The sequence below is a fragment of the Loxodonta africana genome, chromosome 11, assembly GCF_030014295.1.
Source record: "Loxodonta africana isolate mLoxAfr1 chromosome 11, mLoxAfr1.hap2, whole genome shotgun sequence".
NCBI classification, from domain to species: domain Eukaryota; kingdom Metazoa; phylum Chordata; class Mammalia; order Proboscidea; family Elephantidae; genus Loxodonta; species Loxodonta africana.
The window spans coordinates 16,056,272-16,074,839 of NC_087352.1; the positions used below are offsets into that span (position 1 = coordinate 16,056,272).

The window sequence follows — 18,568 nt, forward strand, 5'->3', positions numbered from 1 at the left end:
GCCTTGGTCTCCGGGGATAGCTGGCCAATGCCTTACTAAATTCCTGTCTTCTAAGTGTGATTTGAACGGCTTTGACTTCCGCGTTTCTCAATTGCTCAGTCTATAAAATGGGAACATGGGCATCCTTTCTCAATTACCCCTTAAGACGCAGCAAAAAAAAAAAAAAAAAGTGGATGATATACTCGGGAAAGTGGACTTCCCATCTCAGGGGAGACTGAAAAATCCTTAAATTCGGGCTTGGGATAAAACACGAAATCGCCGCCCAGCAAAATGCGTAGTACTAAACGTGTCCCAAATACACGCGAGCTTCATGTACCGGAACCTTTAAGTTGCCACTCACGTTTCCGGAGGGAGGGAGAGAAGAGAGGACTGACCGAGCCGGACGAAGCGCCTCTGCAACTAGGGGCAATGTCACTTCCGTTATCTCCTGTGAACGGAAGTAGGCGGAGCGGAGGGGGGAAATCGCGCTCCCTTCCGGCGTACCAGCACAGTCGTTGAAGCGACGAAGGAACGAATAGTGGGTTGTGAGGTGAGTTCTAGATGCTGGTGGAATAGTGTTGTTGGGATGGCCTTCCCCCAGCTAGAACCCTAGGGTCCTGAGAGAGACAGAGGCAGATCTCAGATTACCGCAAAGGATCATTAATAGAGCTCTCCCGGCGGCCCGAGTTTTTGAAATAGAACTACACCTCCCAGCATCCCCTGGAGGTAGCCAAGCCGGATCAGGCAGTTTTTAGTCGCGACGTATCATGGGAGTTGTAGTCCTGCAGAAAATAGCGTTGCCGGGGGTGCCATCGGAAGAGGGCAGCCGGAGTTTGGGAGCTCCAAGGATTGGGCGGGCGGTTCATGAGGAGAGCCGGCTTGGGTGGTGGCCCGAAGCCGCCTTCTCTGCACCTTTATTTGACAGTCCCGTCCCTCTCGGGGTTGTTAAACAGTTTAACGTTTTCTTTGTGGAGCTTTGGGGTCAGGCAGTCCCGAGTTCACATCCTCATCGTGCTGTGATTCGTTGTGAACTTGGGTTTTGACGGATTCTCTAAGCCGTTTTATTTATTTTAATGTTTTATTATGAAAATGTTCAAACATCCCATGTGACAGAATAAAACTGCCCCCATAGGGTTTTCTAGGCTGTAATCGTTACGGAAGTAAATTGCCAGGTCTTTCTCCCTCGGAGCTGGCTGGTGGGTTCAAACCGCCAACCTCTTGGTTAGCAGCTGAGCACTTAATCATTTATACCACCAGGGCTCCTTCCCCATCACCTAGATTTACAAATTATTGATACTTTGTCGTATTTGCTGAATCTACATACTTAAGTATATGAAAATAGAAGAGCCCTGGTTGCACAGTGGTTAAGCACTGGGCTGCTAACCAAAAGGTTGGCGGTTCAAACCCACCAGCCACTCCCGGCAGAAAGATGTGGCAGTCTGCTTCTGTAAAGATTACAGCCTTGGAAATTCTATGGGCAGTTCTACTTTGTCCTATAGGGTCACTATGAGTCGGAATTGGCTTGACGGAAGTGGGTTTTATATTAAAGCAGATTCAGCCTTTGTGACATTTCATCCGTAAATACTTAAGGATGGATGTGTCAAAAACAGGGATGTTTTCCTTTTTTTTTTTCTAAATTTAGCTTGCTGCTGTAGATGGTAACATACACAGCAAAACATACACCAATTCAACAGATTCCATACGAACAATTTGCTGACACTGGTTGCAGTCTGAGTTGTGCAACCAGTCTTGCCCTCCTTTTCAGAGTTATTCCTCCCTCATGATCATAAACTCACAGCCCCCTAAAGTTCCTGTCTAATCTTTGGAGTTGCTGTTGTCAGTTTGATCTCATAAACCAAACCAAAACCAAACCCGTTACGTCGTTTCCCACTCATAGCGACCCTATAGGACAGAGCAGAACTGCCCCGCAGAATTTCCAAGGAACGCCTGGTGGATTCGAACTGCCGACCTTTCGGTCAGCAGCCATAGCTCTTAACTGCTATGCCGCCAGGGTTTCTTGATCTCGTATAGATAGTTCTTAAAAAAGCATAAAGCTCGAGACAGACATTTTTTTTGCTAGTTAAGCTAAACTATTGTTTGCTTTTAAGAAGGCTCCAGTGGATATTTCTGGTTTCAGTTTTAAAGATTATCTTAGGGCAATAGTTGAAGGGAACAGGGACATTTTCTTACATGGGAGTCCCTGGGTGGCGCAGATGTTTAAGCACTAGGTTACTCACTGAGAGGTTGGCGGTTTGCATCCACTCCGAGGCACCTGGAGAGAAAGGCTTGATGATCTTCTGAAAAGTCACAGTAATTAAAAACCTTACAGAGTGCAGTTCTACTCTGATACACGTGAAGTCGCCAGGAGTAACACTTGATGACAGCTGGTTCGGTTTTTTACTGACATGACCACAATACAATATTCATACTTTACAAAAGCACCGAACTCCTGGGTCTGCAGGAAGAGAGGACTACACTCCCCCCACCAAAACAAAAACAAACCAGTTGCTGTCAAGTAGATTCCGACTCTTAGCGACCCTATAGGACAAAGTAGAACTGCCCCGTAGGGTTTCCAAGGCTGTAAATCTTTACGGAAGCCGACTGCCACTTCTTTCTCCTGCAGAGCTGCTGGTGGGTTCGAACTGCCGACCTTTGGGTTTGTGGCTGAGTGCTTTAACTGCTGCACCACCAGGGTTCCTTAATGAGGGCCCAGTAATTCTGGAATGTTATCTATTGCTTGGTCCATATAGAAATCCTCTGATTGTCTCAGAAATACCTTTTTTTTACTGGCGGTATGTTTGAATCAGGAGCCAGAACACTTGCCCCACTCCAAAAGGAAACTCCATACCTATCAGCAGCCTCTCCCCATTGCTCCTTACCCCAGAGCAACCACTGATCTACTTTCTGTCTCTGTGAATTTGGCAAGCTGGGCATTTCATGTAAAAGGAATCATACACTATGTAGCATTTTGTGTCTGGCTTCTTTAGCCTAATGTGTTCAGGGTTCATCCAGGTTGTAGCATGTATCAGGACTTCCTTTGTCTTTGTGGCTGAATGATAAGCCATCGTAGGTACATACCACATTTTGTTTATCCATTCATCCATTTTTGTTGTTGATTTTGCTTTTGTTGTTGGTTTGTGACTTTGAAGACCCCATGTGTGACAGAGGAGAACTACTAGGGTTTTCTCAGCTGTAATCTTTACAGAGGGCAGACAGGCAGGCGTGTTTCTTCCACAGTGCTGCTAGGTGGGTTTAAACCGCTGGTCTTTTGGTTCCCAGCCAAGTGCAAACCTTTTTTGCCACCCAGGGACCTTAATCCGTTCATCCGTTGATGGACACTTGGGTTGTGTCCCCCCTTTTGACTATTGAGATCTAGCAATGTTCTTTGTGATTATTCCTATTATCATGTCCTGGCCAGGTCAGAAATTCTCCCTTATAGCTGCTGCTCCCACTCTGGGAGGGGAAATTGTCCCTGTCCATGAAACCAAAGAGCCTAGAAACTCCTGTTCCTGGCCACAAGACAAGCACTGAGCTCTGGAAAAACAGGGGCGCCCAGTGCCAAATACTGCCGAGGGTCAAGGCAGTTGACAACTAAGAATAGAGTGGGGAATTTGGCAGTGAGGATGTGACCTTCATGAGTAGCATTTGGGAGGGCTGGGCGGAAGCCCCGGGGCAGGGAGGGGGTCGGGGGTGGCTGTGAGCGAGTGGAAGCAGCAGGTGCAGACCCTTGTACTGAGAGGTAGGCAGAGGACTAGAGGGTCAAGTTAGGGCACTTCATTAAGATCAGTTTTTGCAAACACCATGCTGGTTGCTTCTGGGGGTGCCTTGACTGGGAAGGAGTCCGAGGGAACTTTCTGGAAGGATGAAAATGTTGTGTATCTTGATTGGAGTGGTGGTTACAAGGCTGTATACATTTGTTGAAGGACCCCTGGTGGCACAACGGTTAAGAGCTCGGCTGGCAACCTTTCAGTTGGCAGTTGGAAACCCATCCAGTGGCTCTGTGAAAGAAAGACCTGGCGATGTGCTCCTGTAAAGATTACAGCCAGGAAAACCCTATGGGGCAGTTCTACTCTGTCACATGGGGTCACAATGAGTTGGAACAGACTCAACAAAACAAAGGAGACCTGGTGGTGCAAGGGTTAAGCACTTGGCTGCTAACTGCGAGGTCAGAGGTTCAAACCCATCCAGCCGCTCCATGGGAGAAAGACCTGGTGACCTGCTTTTGTAAAGGTTACAGCCTAGAAAACCCTATGGGGAAGTTCTGCTCTGTCACATGGGGTCGCTAGGAGTTGGAATCAACTTGACGGCACCTAGGAACAATATATTTGTTAAAACTCATCAAACTGTACTCTTAAAGTCTGTGCTGTTAGTATATGTAAATATGCTGGAAAACAAAAATTGGCTTTTGAGCAGAAGGCACCAGTAGGGGGAGAGAGAGATCTGTTTCTCAAATAGAGCTGTGTGTTTCCAGTTGTGAATATGAACGGCAAGTTTTTTAGTACAAGCAGGGATAAAAAGATGAAGTTGCTTCTTACATATGTGTGGCCCTTAGTTGTGTCCCTCCCGCCCTGTACCTGGTCCTCGCTCCACCCAGCTGGAGAGAATAGTTACCCTCTGTGCTCAGCTGCTAACTGTAAGGCTGGCTTTTGAACCCACCCAGCCGCTGCATGGGAGAAAGATTACCACCTAGGATACCCTAGGGGTCAGTTCTACTATGTCCACTGAAATCAGCTCAGTGGCACCCAACAACAAGCCCTGTGTGCTAGGCTTTGTGCGTGGTCACGTTTATTTATTTTTTATTGTACTTTAGATGAAGGTTTGTAGAACAAACTAGCTTCTCATTAAATAATTAGTACTCATATGGTTTTGTAACACTGGTTACCAACCCCACGACATGTCAACAATTTCCCCTTCTTGACCTTGGATTCCCTATCACCAGCTCTCCTGTCCCCTCCTGCCTTCTAGTCCTTGCCCCGGGGCTGGTGTGCCCCTTTAGTCTAGTTTTGGTTTTTTTTTAATCTTTGGCTGGAGGGTGAACCTCAGGAGTGACTTCATTACTGGACTAAAAGGGTGTCCAGGGACCATACTCTAGGGGTTTCTCCAGTCTCTGTCAGGCCAATAAGTCTGGTCTTTTTTTGTGAGTTAGAGTTTTGTTCTGTGTTTTTCTCCTGCTCTGTTTGGGTCCCTCTGTTGTGATCCTTTTCAGAGCAGTCAGTGGTGGTAGCCAGGCACCACCTAGTTGTGCTGGACTGTGCATGATCACATTTAATCTTCACAGCAATACAATCCTGTGAGCTAGAGCCTGTTGTTATCCTCATTTGTCACCAAAGGAGACTGGAACTCAGAGACAGGAAACTGCCAACCGAGAGTCACACAGCGAGTGAAGAGCCAGTTTGGGATTCAAGCCTCGGAGGGGGTTCTAGTTGCCTGCGAGTAAACTCTGACTCATGGTGACCCCATGTGTGTCAGAGTAGACCTGTGCTCAGTGGCCGAGTTTTCAGAAGTAGATTGCCAGGACTTTCCTCCAAGGTACCATTGGGTGGACTTGAACCTCCAACCCATCAGTTAGTTAAGTGCTTAACCATTTGCGCTACCCACGGATTCCAGGTATAGGGTAATACTGCTTAATTCTCCCAACATGGGTCCATATAATGGCACCCTGGTGGTGCAGTGGTAAGCACCCAGCTGCTAACCCAAAGGTCAGCAGTTCAAACCCACCAGCGGCTCCACAGGAGAAAGATGTGGCAGTCTGTTTCCGTAAAGATTACAACCTTGGAAACCCTATGGGGCAGTTTTACTCTGTCCTATAGGGCCGCTATGCCAGAATTGATTCGACAGCAACGGATTTGGGTTTTTTTTTTTTTTTTTTTTGTATTGTTCTTAAAGGTCGCAATTCAGTACATAAATGAGTTTGGGCCAGTCTTGTAGGAGGACTTCCTGGAGGAGGTAGTAACCCGAGTTACTGGTTCACCCCCCCCACCCCCTTGCCCCTGGCCCTGGGGCAGATCAGTTCTGCAGGCCATAGAAGTCCAGTACTGCCTGTTCACAGCCCTCTCCGCTGCCCCAGTGTGATATCTGTCCCTTTTTCCCCAGAATCCCAGAATGACACGACATGGCAAGAACTGCACGGCAGGTGCTGTCTACACCTACCACGAGAAGAAGAAGGACACAGGTACTGAGCAGGGGCCTCCAGGGAGCCACTGGGGACAGGAAGGGCGAATGTGTCTCAAAGCCACCCTTGGTTTCTGCACCTTTTGGTTTGCCCTCTGTCCATCTTTCCCAATGATTGGCAGTTGTAGTCATCTTTGAGTAACAGCTCATGCTTTTACGTCACCAACCCAGTTAAGTACTCACAACACCCTGTCGAGGGAGTCGTCTTTACTGTTATTGCAGTGTTACAGAGGGGGAAACTGAGGGCCACAGGAGTCTTGAATAGGGGCACAGAGCTAGAATGGCTGAACCAGTTTCAGATGTGACCCCCTTTTCCAAGCTGTGGCTCAGTAACACGGTCTGTCTGTCTGTCACTTGCCGTCTGGGGATTAGCAGCTTCCTGATGGGGTCCTGTCCTTTGATATGACCACGCAGAGACAGACACAGACAGACCAAACTACAGACTGCCTGTTTCTTTCCAAGCCCTCCCCCGACCCCAGGTTCTCTGTGCCTCTCTCTCTGTCTCTGGGTGTAGACAGGGGCACTTCTGTCCCTCCATCCTGCTGCCTCTCTCTGTCCCAGCGGCCTCAGGTTACGGGACCCAGAACATTCGACTGAGCCGGGATGCCGTGAAGGACTTTGACTGCTGCTGCCTCTCTTTACAGCCCTGCCATGACCCTGTTGTCACGTGAGCTGGGGACAGGAGTGGGGAGGGTAAGGGGATTACACAGAGGGTGGCCTGTATGGGTCTGGCCCCCTGGGCAAGCCACCTAACCTGTCAGAGGTTTGGTATTCCCATCTGAGACATGGGTGCAATCCTAGGGCTGGTTTCAAAGGGTGTGGAAGAGAATATGCAGTTCTTATAGAGGTTTTTTTTTTTATATAGAGGTGGGGCTTTTGGAGCATGGACTGGTCTACTTACCATTGCCTGCCCTTTACCCTTGGTCAAAGGCTTCCACTTAACGCAGTAACTAAGTATGTGCTCAATTAAAAGTGTATTTAATAGAGATTCTGGAGCCCCGGTAGCACAGGTTAAGAGTTCGGCTACTAATCAAAAGGCCAGCAGTTCAAATCCACCAGAACTGCTCTTTGGAAACCCTATGGGGCAATTCTGCTCTGGTCTATAGGGTCGCTAGGAGTTGAAATCAACTCAGCTTGAACAGTTTGGGTTTTTTGGTTTTATAGAGATAGCAGTGAGGGTAGGTTGTCATTTGGGGGCCCTTAAGACCACCCTGAGGTTCAGTGATTCACTTGAAGGACTTAGAACTCAACAAAGCTGTTACACTCATGTCAACGGTTCATTATCATGAAAACCAAACAAACCAAATGCATTGCCATGAAGTCAATTCCAACTCATAGTGACCCTGTAGGATAGGGTAGAACTGCCCCATAGGGCTTCCAAGACCATAATCTTTACAGGAGCTGACTGCCACATCTTTCTCCTGTGGAGCTGCTGGTGGGTTGGAACTGCCAACCTTTTGAGTAACAGCCAAGTACTTTAACCACTGCACCACTAGGGCTTTTATTATCATGAAGGATACAGATTAAAACCACCAAAGGTAAAAGACACATAGCGTACAGTCTAGGAGAGACCAGGTGCAAGCTTCCAGTTGTCCTCCCCCCATGGAGTCGTGCGGACAGAGCTTACCTCTCCCAGCAACAGTGTGTGACAGCATGCATGAGTATTGCCAACCAGGGAAGCTTACTCTAGCCTTGTGTCTGGGATTTTTATTGGGAGTTGGTCATGTAGATGTGGCTGACTGCCCAAGTGGCTAACCTTAGCCTCCAGCCCCTCTGGAGGTCAAGCTGATACCATGTGGCCCAGGGCCCCCACGATAAATCCTATTGTTAGCATAGACTACCTGGCATGGCTCAAAGTCCCAGGTAAAGGGGGTCTGGAGGTTACCTCCCAGGAGCAGACCAAGGGCCAAACCTTTCTTGGATTGCACAGGGTTTGGACAACCTGCTGAGTTAACCCTTTACTGACTTTTCCTATAAAACCTCAGATCATACTACAAAGCTATAATTGTTAAAACAGTGTGTCCTCAGCACAAGAATTCACCTGCGAAAGCTGACTTGTGCATTCAGTGAGGTGTTACCTGTAAGATGCATAGCAGGTTCCCAGGGCAGGGGGCCGATGTTTGGTCTGAGACTATTAACCCCTAGCTGTGTGACCTGGGCTAGGCCTGTGTTTCCTCACCCCCTACCCTCTGTCTGCAGCCCAGACGGCTACCTGTATGAACGTGAGGCCATCTTGGAGTACATCCTTCACCAAAAGAAGGAGATCGCCAGGCAGATGAAGGTGATGGGGTAGAGGTGAAGGGGGCATGGGTGTGGGCAGGCAATTTTGATTCCGAACTCACAAGTCCAGCAACTCTGGGCCCTCCAGTCCATACTCCTTTTCCCTCTGGGCCCTCACCTGTGCTGTTCCCTCTGCCTAGTATACTGTTCTTCCTACTTCTCCTGGGTAAATCCTTCTCACCCTCCAGAATTCAGCCCAGGCATGGCTTCCTTTGGCCGCCTGCCAGTCTGGGGTCCCCAGGGTCAGCCCTTGTCAACCGGCACCTCTTCTGTTAGCATGGGTCACAGTTGTGACTCTACATGTGACCATGTGACATGTGCCCATCCCCCTCTACACTGCCGGCACAGGCAGGGAGCAATTCTCTCTCACCTACCCTAATGGCCCTAGGCCTTTGGTAAATGCTTGTTAAATGGATGGACAGCACCTCATCTCTCTGGGCCTTGGTTTTCTCATCTGTAAAATGGGCCTGTTGTTGTTAGTTGCCGTCAAGTGGATTTTTGACTCACAGCAACCCCATGTGACAGAGTAGAACTGCCTCATAGGGTTTTGTAGGGTGCAAATCTACAGAAGCAGACTGCCACATCTGTCTCCCAGGGAACCACTAGTTATGTTTGAACTGCTGACTTTTTGGTTAGCAGCCAAGCACTTAACCGTTGCACCACCAGGGCGTCTTAAAATATGCCTGACAGGAGCAAGTTATAGGATGCATGGGGAATGCTAGCAGATAGGAAACCACACAGCGTTGCTCTGAGCCAGGCGCTGTCTTCTGTGGGGATCTCATTTCCTACACATCACATTCAAGTCTCAATCTGTCTCCTCCCTCTCTTCCCTGGTTCTGGAGCTCAGCAAACACTGAGGGGTGTATCCTTCCTGAGCCTTTTGCCTTGAGTTTGTGGCTTACCCGTGTCCCCCGCACAGCCTTGTGAATGACAGCATGGGGTCTGGGGCCAGCCCATCCTTATCCCATGTGGTGTCATCTCTCAGGTCACCAAATTCTGTCTTAGTTATATAGTGCTGCTATAATAGAAATACCAAAAGTGGGTGTATTTAACAAACAAATTTATTTTCTCACAGTTTAGGAGGCTAGAAGTCCAAATTCAGGGTGCTGGCTCTAGGGGAAGGTTTTCTCTCTGTGTCAGCTGTCAGGGAAGGTCCTTGTCTCTTTGAGCTTCTGCTCCTGGGCGATCTTCATGTGGCTTGACATCTCTCTGCCTGTCTTTGCTTCCTAGCTTGCTTGTTTAATCTCTTTTATATCTCAAAAGAGATTGACTCAAGATAACACCCTATACTACTCCTGTCTCTTTCACATAACAAAGATGGCCCATTCCCAAATGGGATTATAACCACAGCCATAGAGATTAGGATTTACAACACATTTTTGGGGACACAATTCAAAAGGCATTTTGAGGATAGAATGAGTTAATCCTGGAAAGTGCTGGAAACTCCTGTCTGACTTTTTTGTTGTTGAGAATATACACCACAGAGCATTCACCAACTCCACAGTTCCTACATATTCAGTTCAGTGACATTGATTAGTCTTCAAGTTGTACAATCATTCTCACCCTCTTTTTCCTAATTGTTCCTCATCCATTAACATAAACTTCCTACCCCCAAGGCTCCTATCTAATCTTTTGAGTTGCTGTTGTCTATTTGACCCCATAACAAACCTGTTGCCCTCCAGTAGATTCTGACTCATAGTGACCTTATAGGACAGAGTAGAACTGCCCCAAAGGACTTCCAAGGAGCAGCTGGTGGATTTGAACTGCCAACCTTTTTGATTAGCAGCCAAACTCTTAACTACTGTGCCACCGGGGCTCCAAATAGATAGTTCTTAAAAGTGCACATTGTTCAAGGCAGACAATCTTTACTAGTTAGGCTAAACTATTGTTTGGTTTAAAAAATACTTCAGGGGATGTTTTTGGTTTAAGGTTTAAAAATGATCTCAGGGCAGTAGTTTTGGGGGTTCATCCAGCCTCCATGGCTCTAGAAAGCCTGGATTCCATTAGAATTTGAAATTCTATATTCCACCGCCCCCCACCCCCCTACTTTTGATTAAGATTCTTCTATAGAATTTTTGATCAAAATGTTCAGTAATGGTAGCCAGGCACCATCCAGTTCTTCTGTTCTTGTGGCAAAAGAGGCAGTTGTTCATGGAGGCAGTTAGCCACACTTTGCAGAGCAAGTGCTCTTAATATGGCTTCCCCCTCAGGCCATTTGCTGGCCACCTCACTTTCTCTTCCATGGAGCAGGTGGGAGGGTAAGGAGGTGCCTCTATAAATGCTCAGTAAGAACTTCTCACCAACCTTGTGGCCTTAGGCTCTCCCCTTGAAGAATGGGAATGGGCTTCTCAGAGGCTTAGAACAGTCCTTTTTCTAAAGCAGCTGGCACGCAGCAGGCACCTGATTGACCTCTAGTCATACTGTGTCCAGGTCACCCTGGGCCACCTCTGGACTGTCCCTTGGTGTTCCCGGCCCTCTCGAGCTCAGTGAACATCTTCTCCTTTATGTGGCCTTGAGTAAGTGGCTGCCTGTCTCTGAGCCTCTGGGGGCGTGTAAACATGGGTGCTTCATGAGCCTGGTGCATGCTGGGTGCTTCTAAGGGTCCCTTATCATTGGGATCACTTTGGGGCCCTCCCCCAAGCATGTCGCCATCAGCAGTACCTCCCCTCTCAGCTGGGTGGCCTGGGGGTATCCCAAGAGCTGCAGCTACTGCCTGGGCACCTGCTGTATGCCAGACAGGGGTGACCATGGGCTGTGTATGCATTACCAAATCTCACCTTCACACCTGACCTGTCACTGCATCCTCCCTCAATCATTAAACCAGTTGCCATTTAGCTGACTCCGGCTCATGGTGACCACACATGCATCAAGGTAAAACTATGCTCCACAAGGCATAGTTTTTTAGAAGTAGATCTTTAGAAGTAGATCCCTGGGCCTTTCTTCTGAAGCACCTCTGGGTGGATTTGAACTTCCAGCCTTTCATTTGGCAGCTGAGTGCGCTAAACATTTGTACCACCCAGGGACCTGTCAACATTAACATTGCATTATTCCACTGAAACTTGAGCCCCACCGGGGCAAGGACAGGGTCTCCCTCCCCTGTGCCAGAACAGGGTCTGGTACGTGACACTGTCTAGTAAATATAATCAATATGGCCAATAAGTCACGTTTACTGAGCACGTATGTGCCAGGCAAGTTTCTGAGTGCTTTTAAAAAATCATCTTTTGTAACCTTTTCCATGAACCTTTGAGGTAGGTGCCATTGTTAGCTCGTTTTACAGATGAAGAAACTGAGGCCCGGGGAGGTCACAGTGCTTATTGGAGGCTATAGAACAAACCAGTGACAGAGGTGGGATTTGAGCCCTGGCATCCTGACTCCAGCCAAGCTGGTGACTCCTCTGCTGCCAAGGAGTGAAGAAGCCACCAAGCCCCAAGCCAGCTAAACTGGAAACAACCTAAGTGTCCTACAGTATGAGAAGGAAAAAGTAACAGTGGTTGATCCCCACCACAAAACACTATTTTTAAAAAAAATATTGCCATCAGGTCGATTCAGACTCATGGTGACCCTGTATATGTTAGAGTAGAACTGTGCTCCATAGGGTTTTCAGTGGCTGATATTTCAGAAGCAGATAGCCAGGTCTTTCTTATTTGCCTCTGCATGGACTTGAACCTCCAGCCTTTCAGGTTAATTCAGTTACATGTTTACACTACCCAAGGACTCCTGGAACACTGTATTGCTGATTAAAGATTCACACCCAGGCTGTCACCAAGCTCTACCAAACAGGGCTCTGCCAGGAGTATCCTCTGTGTGGGCCTCAGTTTACCCCCCTGTGAAATGGGAGAACTCCCCCCCCCCAGGGTGGCCCAGGCTCACCCCTCCTGCCCTGCCCCACAGGCCTACGAGAAGCAGAGGGGCGCCCGGCGAGAGGAGCAGAAAGAGCTGCAGCGGGCAGCGGCACAGGACCAGGTGCGCGGCTTCCTGGAGAAGGAGGCGGCCATCGTTAGCCGGCCCCTCAACCCGTTCACACCCAAGGCCACCTCTGGGAACGGTGCAGGTGAGCGGAGAGCGGAGGTAAGGTGGGGGGCCAAATGGGGTCGGGTGCCTCCTGAGTGTGGGCTCGGAACCTGTTTCCCCCACCCCAGCAGATGATGTCCTGCCTGGGCCCAGCGCAGGCCCAGCCAGCAAGGACAAGGACAAGGCGCTGCCCAGCTTCTGGATTCCGTCGCTGACACCCGAGGCCAAGGCCACCAAGCTGGAGAAGCCGGTGAGCGTCCGCCAGCGGCCCCACGCCCACCTTGCAGGGGAGGACATCGACGCTCGCAGTGGGCGCCGTCCCCAGTGTCCCCAGGGCCCCCTCCCGTGGCACCGGCCCTGCACTGATCATGCCCCTCTTGCTGCCTGCCCTCCCCGCAGTCCCGCACTGTGACCTGCCCCATGTCTGGGAAGCCGTTGCGCATGTCGGACCTGACGCCTGTGCACTTCACACTGCTCGACAGCTCGGTGGACCGTGTGGGGCTCATCACGCGCAGCGAGCGCTATGTGTGCGCAGTGACCCGCGACAGCTTGAGCAACGCCACGCCCTGCGCCGTGCTGCGACCCTCGTGAGTTCTGTGGGGAGGGAAACGACGAGGAGCACTGCGGGGTGAGGGGGTAGCTCTCCGGGCCTGGCCTCTGACCAGCGGCCCTACTTCTCGCCCCAGTGGGGCCGTGGTCACTCTCGAGTGCGTGGAGAAGCTGATTCGGAAGGACATGGTGGACCCGGTGAACGGGGAGAAGCTCACGGACCGTGACATCATCGTGCTGCAGCGGGTGAGCGGGACCCTCAACCTTCACCTCCACCCGGTCCCCACCACCCTTCTTCCTCCTCATCCCACCCTGCTGCCCTCTCCCTCGCCGGGACCCCGCCCTCCTCCGTGCCGTTCCTGCCCCGCCTCCCTCTCCGCCCTGCCTGTCTGGGCCTTGGGCTTATGGCCCTCCTGAGGCCTTGCCTGTCCCCTTTATGGGGCGGCCCCGCTCCATCCCATCCTCCCCGAGGGCCCGCCCCCTCCCGGGGCCCGCCCCTCCCTGAGCCTCGCCCCCTTGCCCCTGGGCTCCCTTCTGCTTGCAGCCCATCAGCCTTCACCTTGCCTGGCATAAGACCCCCCACCACCACTTGAAGCCCTGGCCCGCCTCCACCCGTCTTCTCCCCTTCACAGGGCGGCACGGGCTTCGCGGGCTCCGGAGTGAAGCTGCAGGCCGAGAAGTCGCGGCCAGTGATGCAGGCCTGAGGCGCTGGGCGGCGGGAGAGCCAATAAAGGCGCTTGGACTCGGCCCGCGAGTGGCGCCTTCTTTGGCTGCGGGCTCCCAGGGTCTCCGCGGGCGAGCGAGCCTTGCCCCCCGGCAGCATTCAAGATGGAGTCACTTGTTCGAAAGAGTGACCAAAAACCATTAATGTGGTCTCACATGAAGAGCAAAACCTGAATTGAACGCAAAAGCACCTCGTTAAAATTGGTCAAGGGAGCCAGACTCGAAGACACGGTCAGGACCTCACGGAGGCACCACTGTAGTAGCTTAAACAGAAATTCCCTCCCTTCCTGTGTCGGGGTAGCCACCAAGTTAGGCCAGCCTTGAAGCACGTGCGTGTCCAGCACGAGTCTGCCGGAGTAGAATGTGATGACATAGGGGAAATAGGTGGGCAGCAGCCCTCCCACACATGTGATTTCTAGACGGTGAACAGGAGGAGGAAACCGCAAGTGCAAAGGCCCAGGGGCCTAAAGTGCTTTGCTGGTTAAACAGCAGAGGTAGTGAGGAAGAGACATGAGAGGGGAGGTAAGAAGGAAGACCCCTTGGAGCTCAGACTTTATAGTGGACAGTCCCTGAAAATCTGTTTTAATAACTGTTTTATTATACAAACAATGTGTGGGCAGTGTGGAAAATTAGAACACACAACACAGTCAAGCAGAAATTTGAAAAATAAAGACCTGACATTCCTGCAACCAGGAGGCCACCCGCTGATTGCCAGGTCTGTACTTCCGGTCTTTCCCTGCGTGCCCACACAAGAGTTATTTTTTCAACCCAAGTGGGACCCCAGCGCACTACTGTTCTGTGCAATGAACAGACTCTACCCTTCCATTTCAGTCAATGGCCATCTCATTGAATGCCCAGGCGCACCAGAGAGTGGAGTGAACTTGATCACAGGTTTGATCAATCCTATGTCCAGTGCAGGATGGGGCACAGCACCTGGCTGCAGTGAAAGATTTTAGACAAGAGAGTAGGTGGTGGTGTCCTTGCACCCCAGAGAGCCCCCCAAGACCTGGTGTTTGTACCCTAGAACCTTCCCTGGTTCCCTAGAGCCCTCACACCTCCAAGGCCCCGGCACCTGGAAGCTGGCACAGCCCTGGGCTTGTCAGTGTAAGGTCCTGTTGAGTCCCCACCACAGCCTAGGGAGGGGGTGCTGGGACCCGTTTCACAGAGCAAGCCAATGAGGCTGAGAAGGCACAACATGCCCAAAGTCACACTGCTCAAGGGAGTGACAGAAGACAAGTTCATCCAGAGGCCTGCTGCCTCCAGAGACCCCCAGAACCAGCCCTGCCCTCCTCACCCTGTATACCCTCCTTCCTGAGACACCCTCCTCACTGTCAGCCCACAGACCTCTGCACCTGAGCAAGCCCCATCCATCCCTTTAAACCCAGAGCCCCTCAAATCATGGCCTTCTCCCCCAAACACCCTAATCCATCTCCTCTTTCTGAAGACCCCTCAGCAACCACCTGCGTCGCTCCAGTTTTCCCTATCAGCCCCCCAAGAGCCCCAGTCTTGCTCATCGGTGCACAGACCACCCTCACCCCAAGTAAGAATTCCCAATTTGGCACCTTTATTTCCACGAAGAACCTAAATTCCACTCCTCCATTCACTGACCCTTTGAAAACCCCATTTCCGTGGTAGGGTGAGGGCCCGAGGTCCTTGCTGACAGTCATTAGATAGAGAAATCGAGGTTTGCTGTGTATGCCATTTAAGGTTGCAGAGGTAACCAGGAGAGGAAGCAAAACTCACAGTGTGGCTTCAGCTGCAGTCAGGAGAAGAAAGAAACAGGAAGTGAGCCAACTCTTGTCTGTCTGAACAGAGGCTCCCAAACGCTGGTCTGAAGTTTACAGCCCAGAAACGGGTGTAGTGGGCTTATCTGGGGTGAGTATGCCCGCTGGTGACCCTGCCTGCAAGAGGCCCATAAGCAGCGCTTGGAAAAATGGGGATCTCTTGTTACGGTTTTAAAATGGGGAGATTTATTTTGGAAAAACAAAACTGTAGGGATGGAGATCAAATCTGTGGTTGCCAGGCTCGAGGGAGGGATTGACTACAAAGGGGCAGTGGTGATAGGGAATTTGGAGGAAGGCTGATAGTTCCTGGCCTGTGTCTTTTGATTTTAGTGGGTTGAAAGATTGCAGTTGTCAAAATTCACAAAACTGTACACCAAAAAGAGGGAACTTCACTGTCTGGGAATTAAAAATAAATTTGTACAATGCAAAAAGCAAAGAGCACAAAGACTCAAGGAACTAGCCTACAGCACAGATGGTGTACACAAACCACAACCTAATCTACCCTGAGACCAGAAGAACTACACGGTGCCTAGCTACCATTACTGACCGCTCTGATCAGGCCCACAATAGATGGACCCCAACAGGATGGGAGAAAAATGTAGAACAGAACCTCAAATTCCTAAAAAAAAAAAAAAGCAGACCTACTGGACTGGTTGACATTTGAGGAGTCCCTAAGACTATTGCCCTGAGATACTCTTCAAATCTTGACCTGAAACTAACCCCTGAGATCACCTCTAGCTAAATAACAAATTGGCTCAAAAAATATCACCCGTAAGTACTGGTCTCCTTTATAAAAATCACCTATATGAAGCCAAGGAAGCCTGGTGGCACAGTGGTTAAAAGTTCAGCTACTAACCAGGCGCCCCTTGGAAACCATATGGGGCAGTTCTACTCTGTCCTATAGGGTCTCTATGAGTTGGAATCAACTCCACAGCAACAGGTTTGGTTTGGTTTTGGTTTATATGAAACTAACCAAAAGTTACTTTGAAACAAAGATGAGAATGTGAGGGGTCAGGGAAACTAGATTAATAGAAATGGAAGAACCAGAACAGATACAATGAGAATTGTTCATGCATTGTAAAGAATGTAACCAATGTCACTGAACAAGTTGTGTAGAATTTGTTGAAGGGGAGCTAAACTGCTGTTTCACGGAAAACACAATAAAATATTATTTGAAAAAAAAAGCAAGGAGCAGGGGAGATTTCATGTGAAAAAGCAGATTGTTATTTCTCTTTAAAAAAAACAGCTCAGCAATTCCGCTGCTAGGTATGTACCCAAGAAAAATGAAAACATGTCCACACAAACACTTGTACATGAATGTTCAGCGGCATTATTCATAACAGCCTCAAAGTGGGAATAACCCAAATATCCATCGACGAGTGAGTAAATAAAATGTGGTGTATCCATCCAATAGAATATTATTCACCCGTAAAAAGGAATGAAGCCCCGATACATGCTACAACCTGGATCAGCTTTGGAAATGTGATGCTGGGTTAAAGAAGCCAGATACGAAAGGCCATATATTGTATGGTCCCATTTATGTGAAATGTCCATAACAGGCAAATCCATAGATTCAAAGTAGATTCGTGTTTTTTAGGACTTGGGGTGGGGGGAGGCGACAATGAGAAGAAATGGGGATTGACAGCTAAGGAGTGTGGGTGTTTCTTTTCGGGGTGATAAAAATATTCTAAAATTGATCATGGTGATGGTTGCACAACCTTTTGAATATACTAAAAACCACTGAATTGTACACTTGAAAAGGGCAAATTCTATGTGAATTTTATATCAAGAAAAAAATAAGAGCTGACATCGTGAGAGGCTCCGTCGGGCTTCTTCCCTCCAAGTGTCACTGGGCTGGTTCTCCCAAGCACAGGAATTTCGTCTGCCGATCAGGAGCTGGGGCAGTCACCAGCAGAAGAACTAGAAGCCGAAGCAGTTCAAAAGCTTCTTCTGTTGTGTTGGTGAGGATGTGGAGAAACTGGAGCTCCTCTGCCCTGCTGCCGTGGAGGGGACAAGTGTAAACCGAGGAAACAATTTGGCAGTATCTACTAAAGCTAAAGGAGCCGTGGTGACCCAATGGTTAAGCACTCAGCTGCTAACTGGAAGGTCAGTGGTTCAAACCCACAAGCTGCTCTGCAGGAGAAGAGACCTGGTGATCTGCTCCCATAAAGATTACAACCTAGAAAACCCATAGGGCAGTTCTACTCTGTCACATGGCGCCTATGAGTCAGAATCAACTCTACGGCACCTAACAACGACAGTGAAGCTAAAGGGACAGTGGTGGTTCAGTGTAGAATTCGTCCCTTCCACGTGGGAGACCTGGGCTGGATTCCCACCAGTGCACCTCAAGTACAGATACTACCTGTCAGTGGAGGCTCGCCTGTTGCTGTGATGCTGAGCAGCTTTCATTGGAGCTTCCAGACTGACAGACAAGGAAGAAAGGCCTGGTAATCTACTTCTGAAAATCAGCTAGCACTAATCACGGGGATGCAATATTTCAAAATAAATAAAATGGGCAAAGATTAAAAGAAGTAAAATTCTGGGAAGAGGCACTGAGGGGGGCAGGCTGCTGGGCAGCTTTCTGTCTTAAGTGGTTCTGTACAAGTCAAATTGTTATGTTTGTGTATTGCCTTATAAAAACACCAAAAAACATTTTTGAACATCCAGCTCCCAGAGATTTACAGTTTTACTGAAAACCTGTTGCGGTAGATTTGATTCCAACTCATAGTGACCCTATAGGACAGAGTAGAACTGCTCCATAAGGTTGGCAAAGCTGTAATCTTTACAAAAACAGACTAGCACATCTTTCTTTCGTGAAGCAGCTGGTGGGTTTGAACCTTAGACCTTTCAGTTACCTGCCTAGCGGTTAACCACTGCACAACCAGGCCTCCCTCCAGGCACTAAAAAAAAAAAAACCACCAAAGCCGTTGCCTTGAAGTCGATTCTGATAGCTACCCACTAAAAAAAAAAAAAAAAAAAAAAACCCACTAGGAGGCAGTATATTGCCATAAATCAAACTTGGAGACACTTGGCTTCAAATTCCCGACCACACTTAACTATAAACTCTGGGT

The 18,568-nt window shown here is 49.3% G+C and overlaps 1 protein-coding gene across 2 annotated transcripts; it reads left to right on the plus strand.

The window, feature by feature from the left end:
• Positions 1 to 372: 372 nt before the first annotated feature.
• NOSIP (nitric oxide synthase interacting protein) lies at positions 373 to 14,402 on the plus strand. Of its 2 annotated transcripts, none has more exons than XM_023543238.2 (9): positions 373 to 529; positions 6,073 to 6,151; positions 6,712 to 6,817; positions 8,350 to 8,431; positions 12,322 to 12,481; positions 12,573 to 12,691; positions 12,841 to 13,028; positions 13,128 to 13,236; positions 13,623 to 14,402. In XM_023543238.2, the coding sequence occupies exons 2-9, from the start codon at positions 6,082 to 6,084 to the stop codon at positions 13,692 to 13,694; spliced, it is 906 nt and encodes a 301-aa protein (XP_023399006.2). In that variant the 5' UTR covers positions 373 to 529; positions 6,073 to 6,081; the 3' UTR covers positions 13,695 to 14,402. The 2 variants fall into 2 exon arrangements, with proteins under 2 accessions (XP_023399006.2, XP_010584796.2); XM_010586494.3 differs by having other exon boundaries at positions 374 to 529; positions 12,570 to 12,691.
• Positions 14,403 to 18,568: the final 4,166 nt, after the last annotated feature.

What these genes read in the sequence shown, in the direction of transcription:
- NOSIP (XM_010586494.3), top strand. Translation starts at nt 6,082, where the DNA reads ATGACACGACATGGCAAGAACTGCACGGCAGGTGCTGTCTACACCTAC. An exon ending in AGATCGCCAGGCAGATGAAG is followed by an intron (nt 8,432 to 12,321) that starts GTGATGGGGTAG and finishes CCTGCCCCACAG; the next exon opens with GCCTACGAGAAGCAGAGGGG. An exon ending in CACCTCTGGGAACGGTGCAG is followed by an intron (nt 12,482 to 12,569) that starts GTGAGCGGAGAG and finishes CCCCCACCCCAG; the next exon opens with CAGATGATGTCCTGCCTGGG.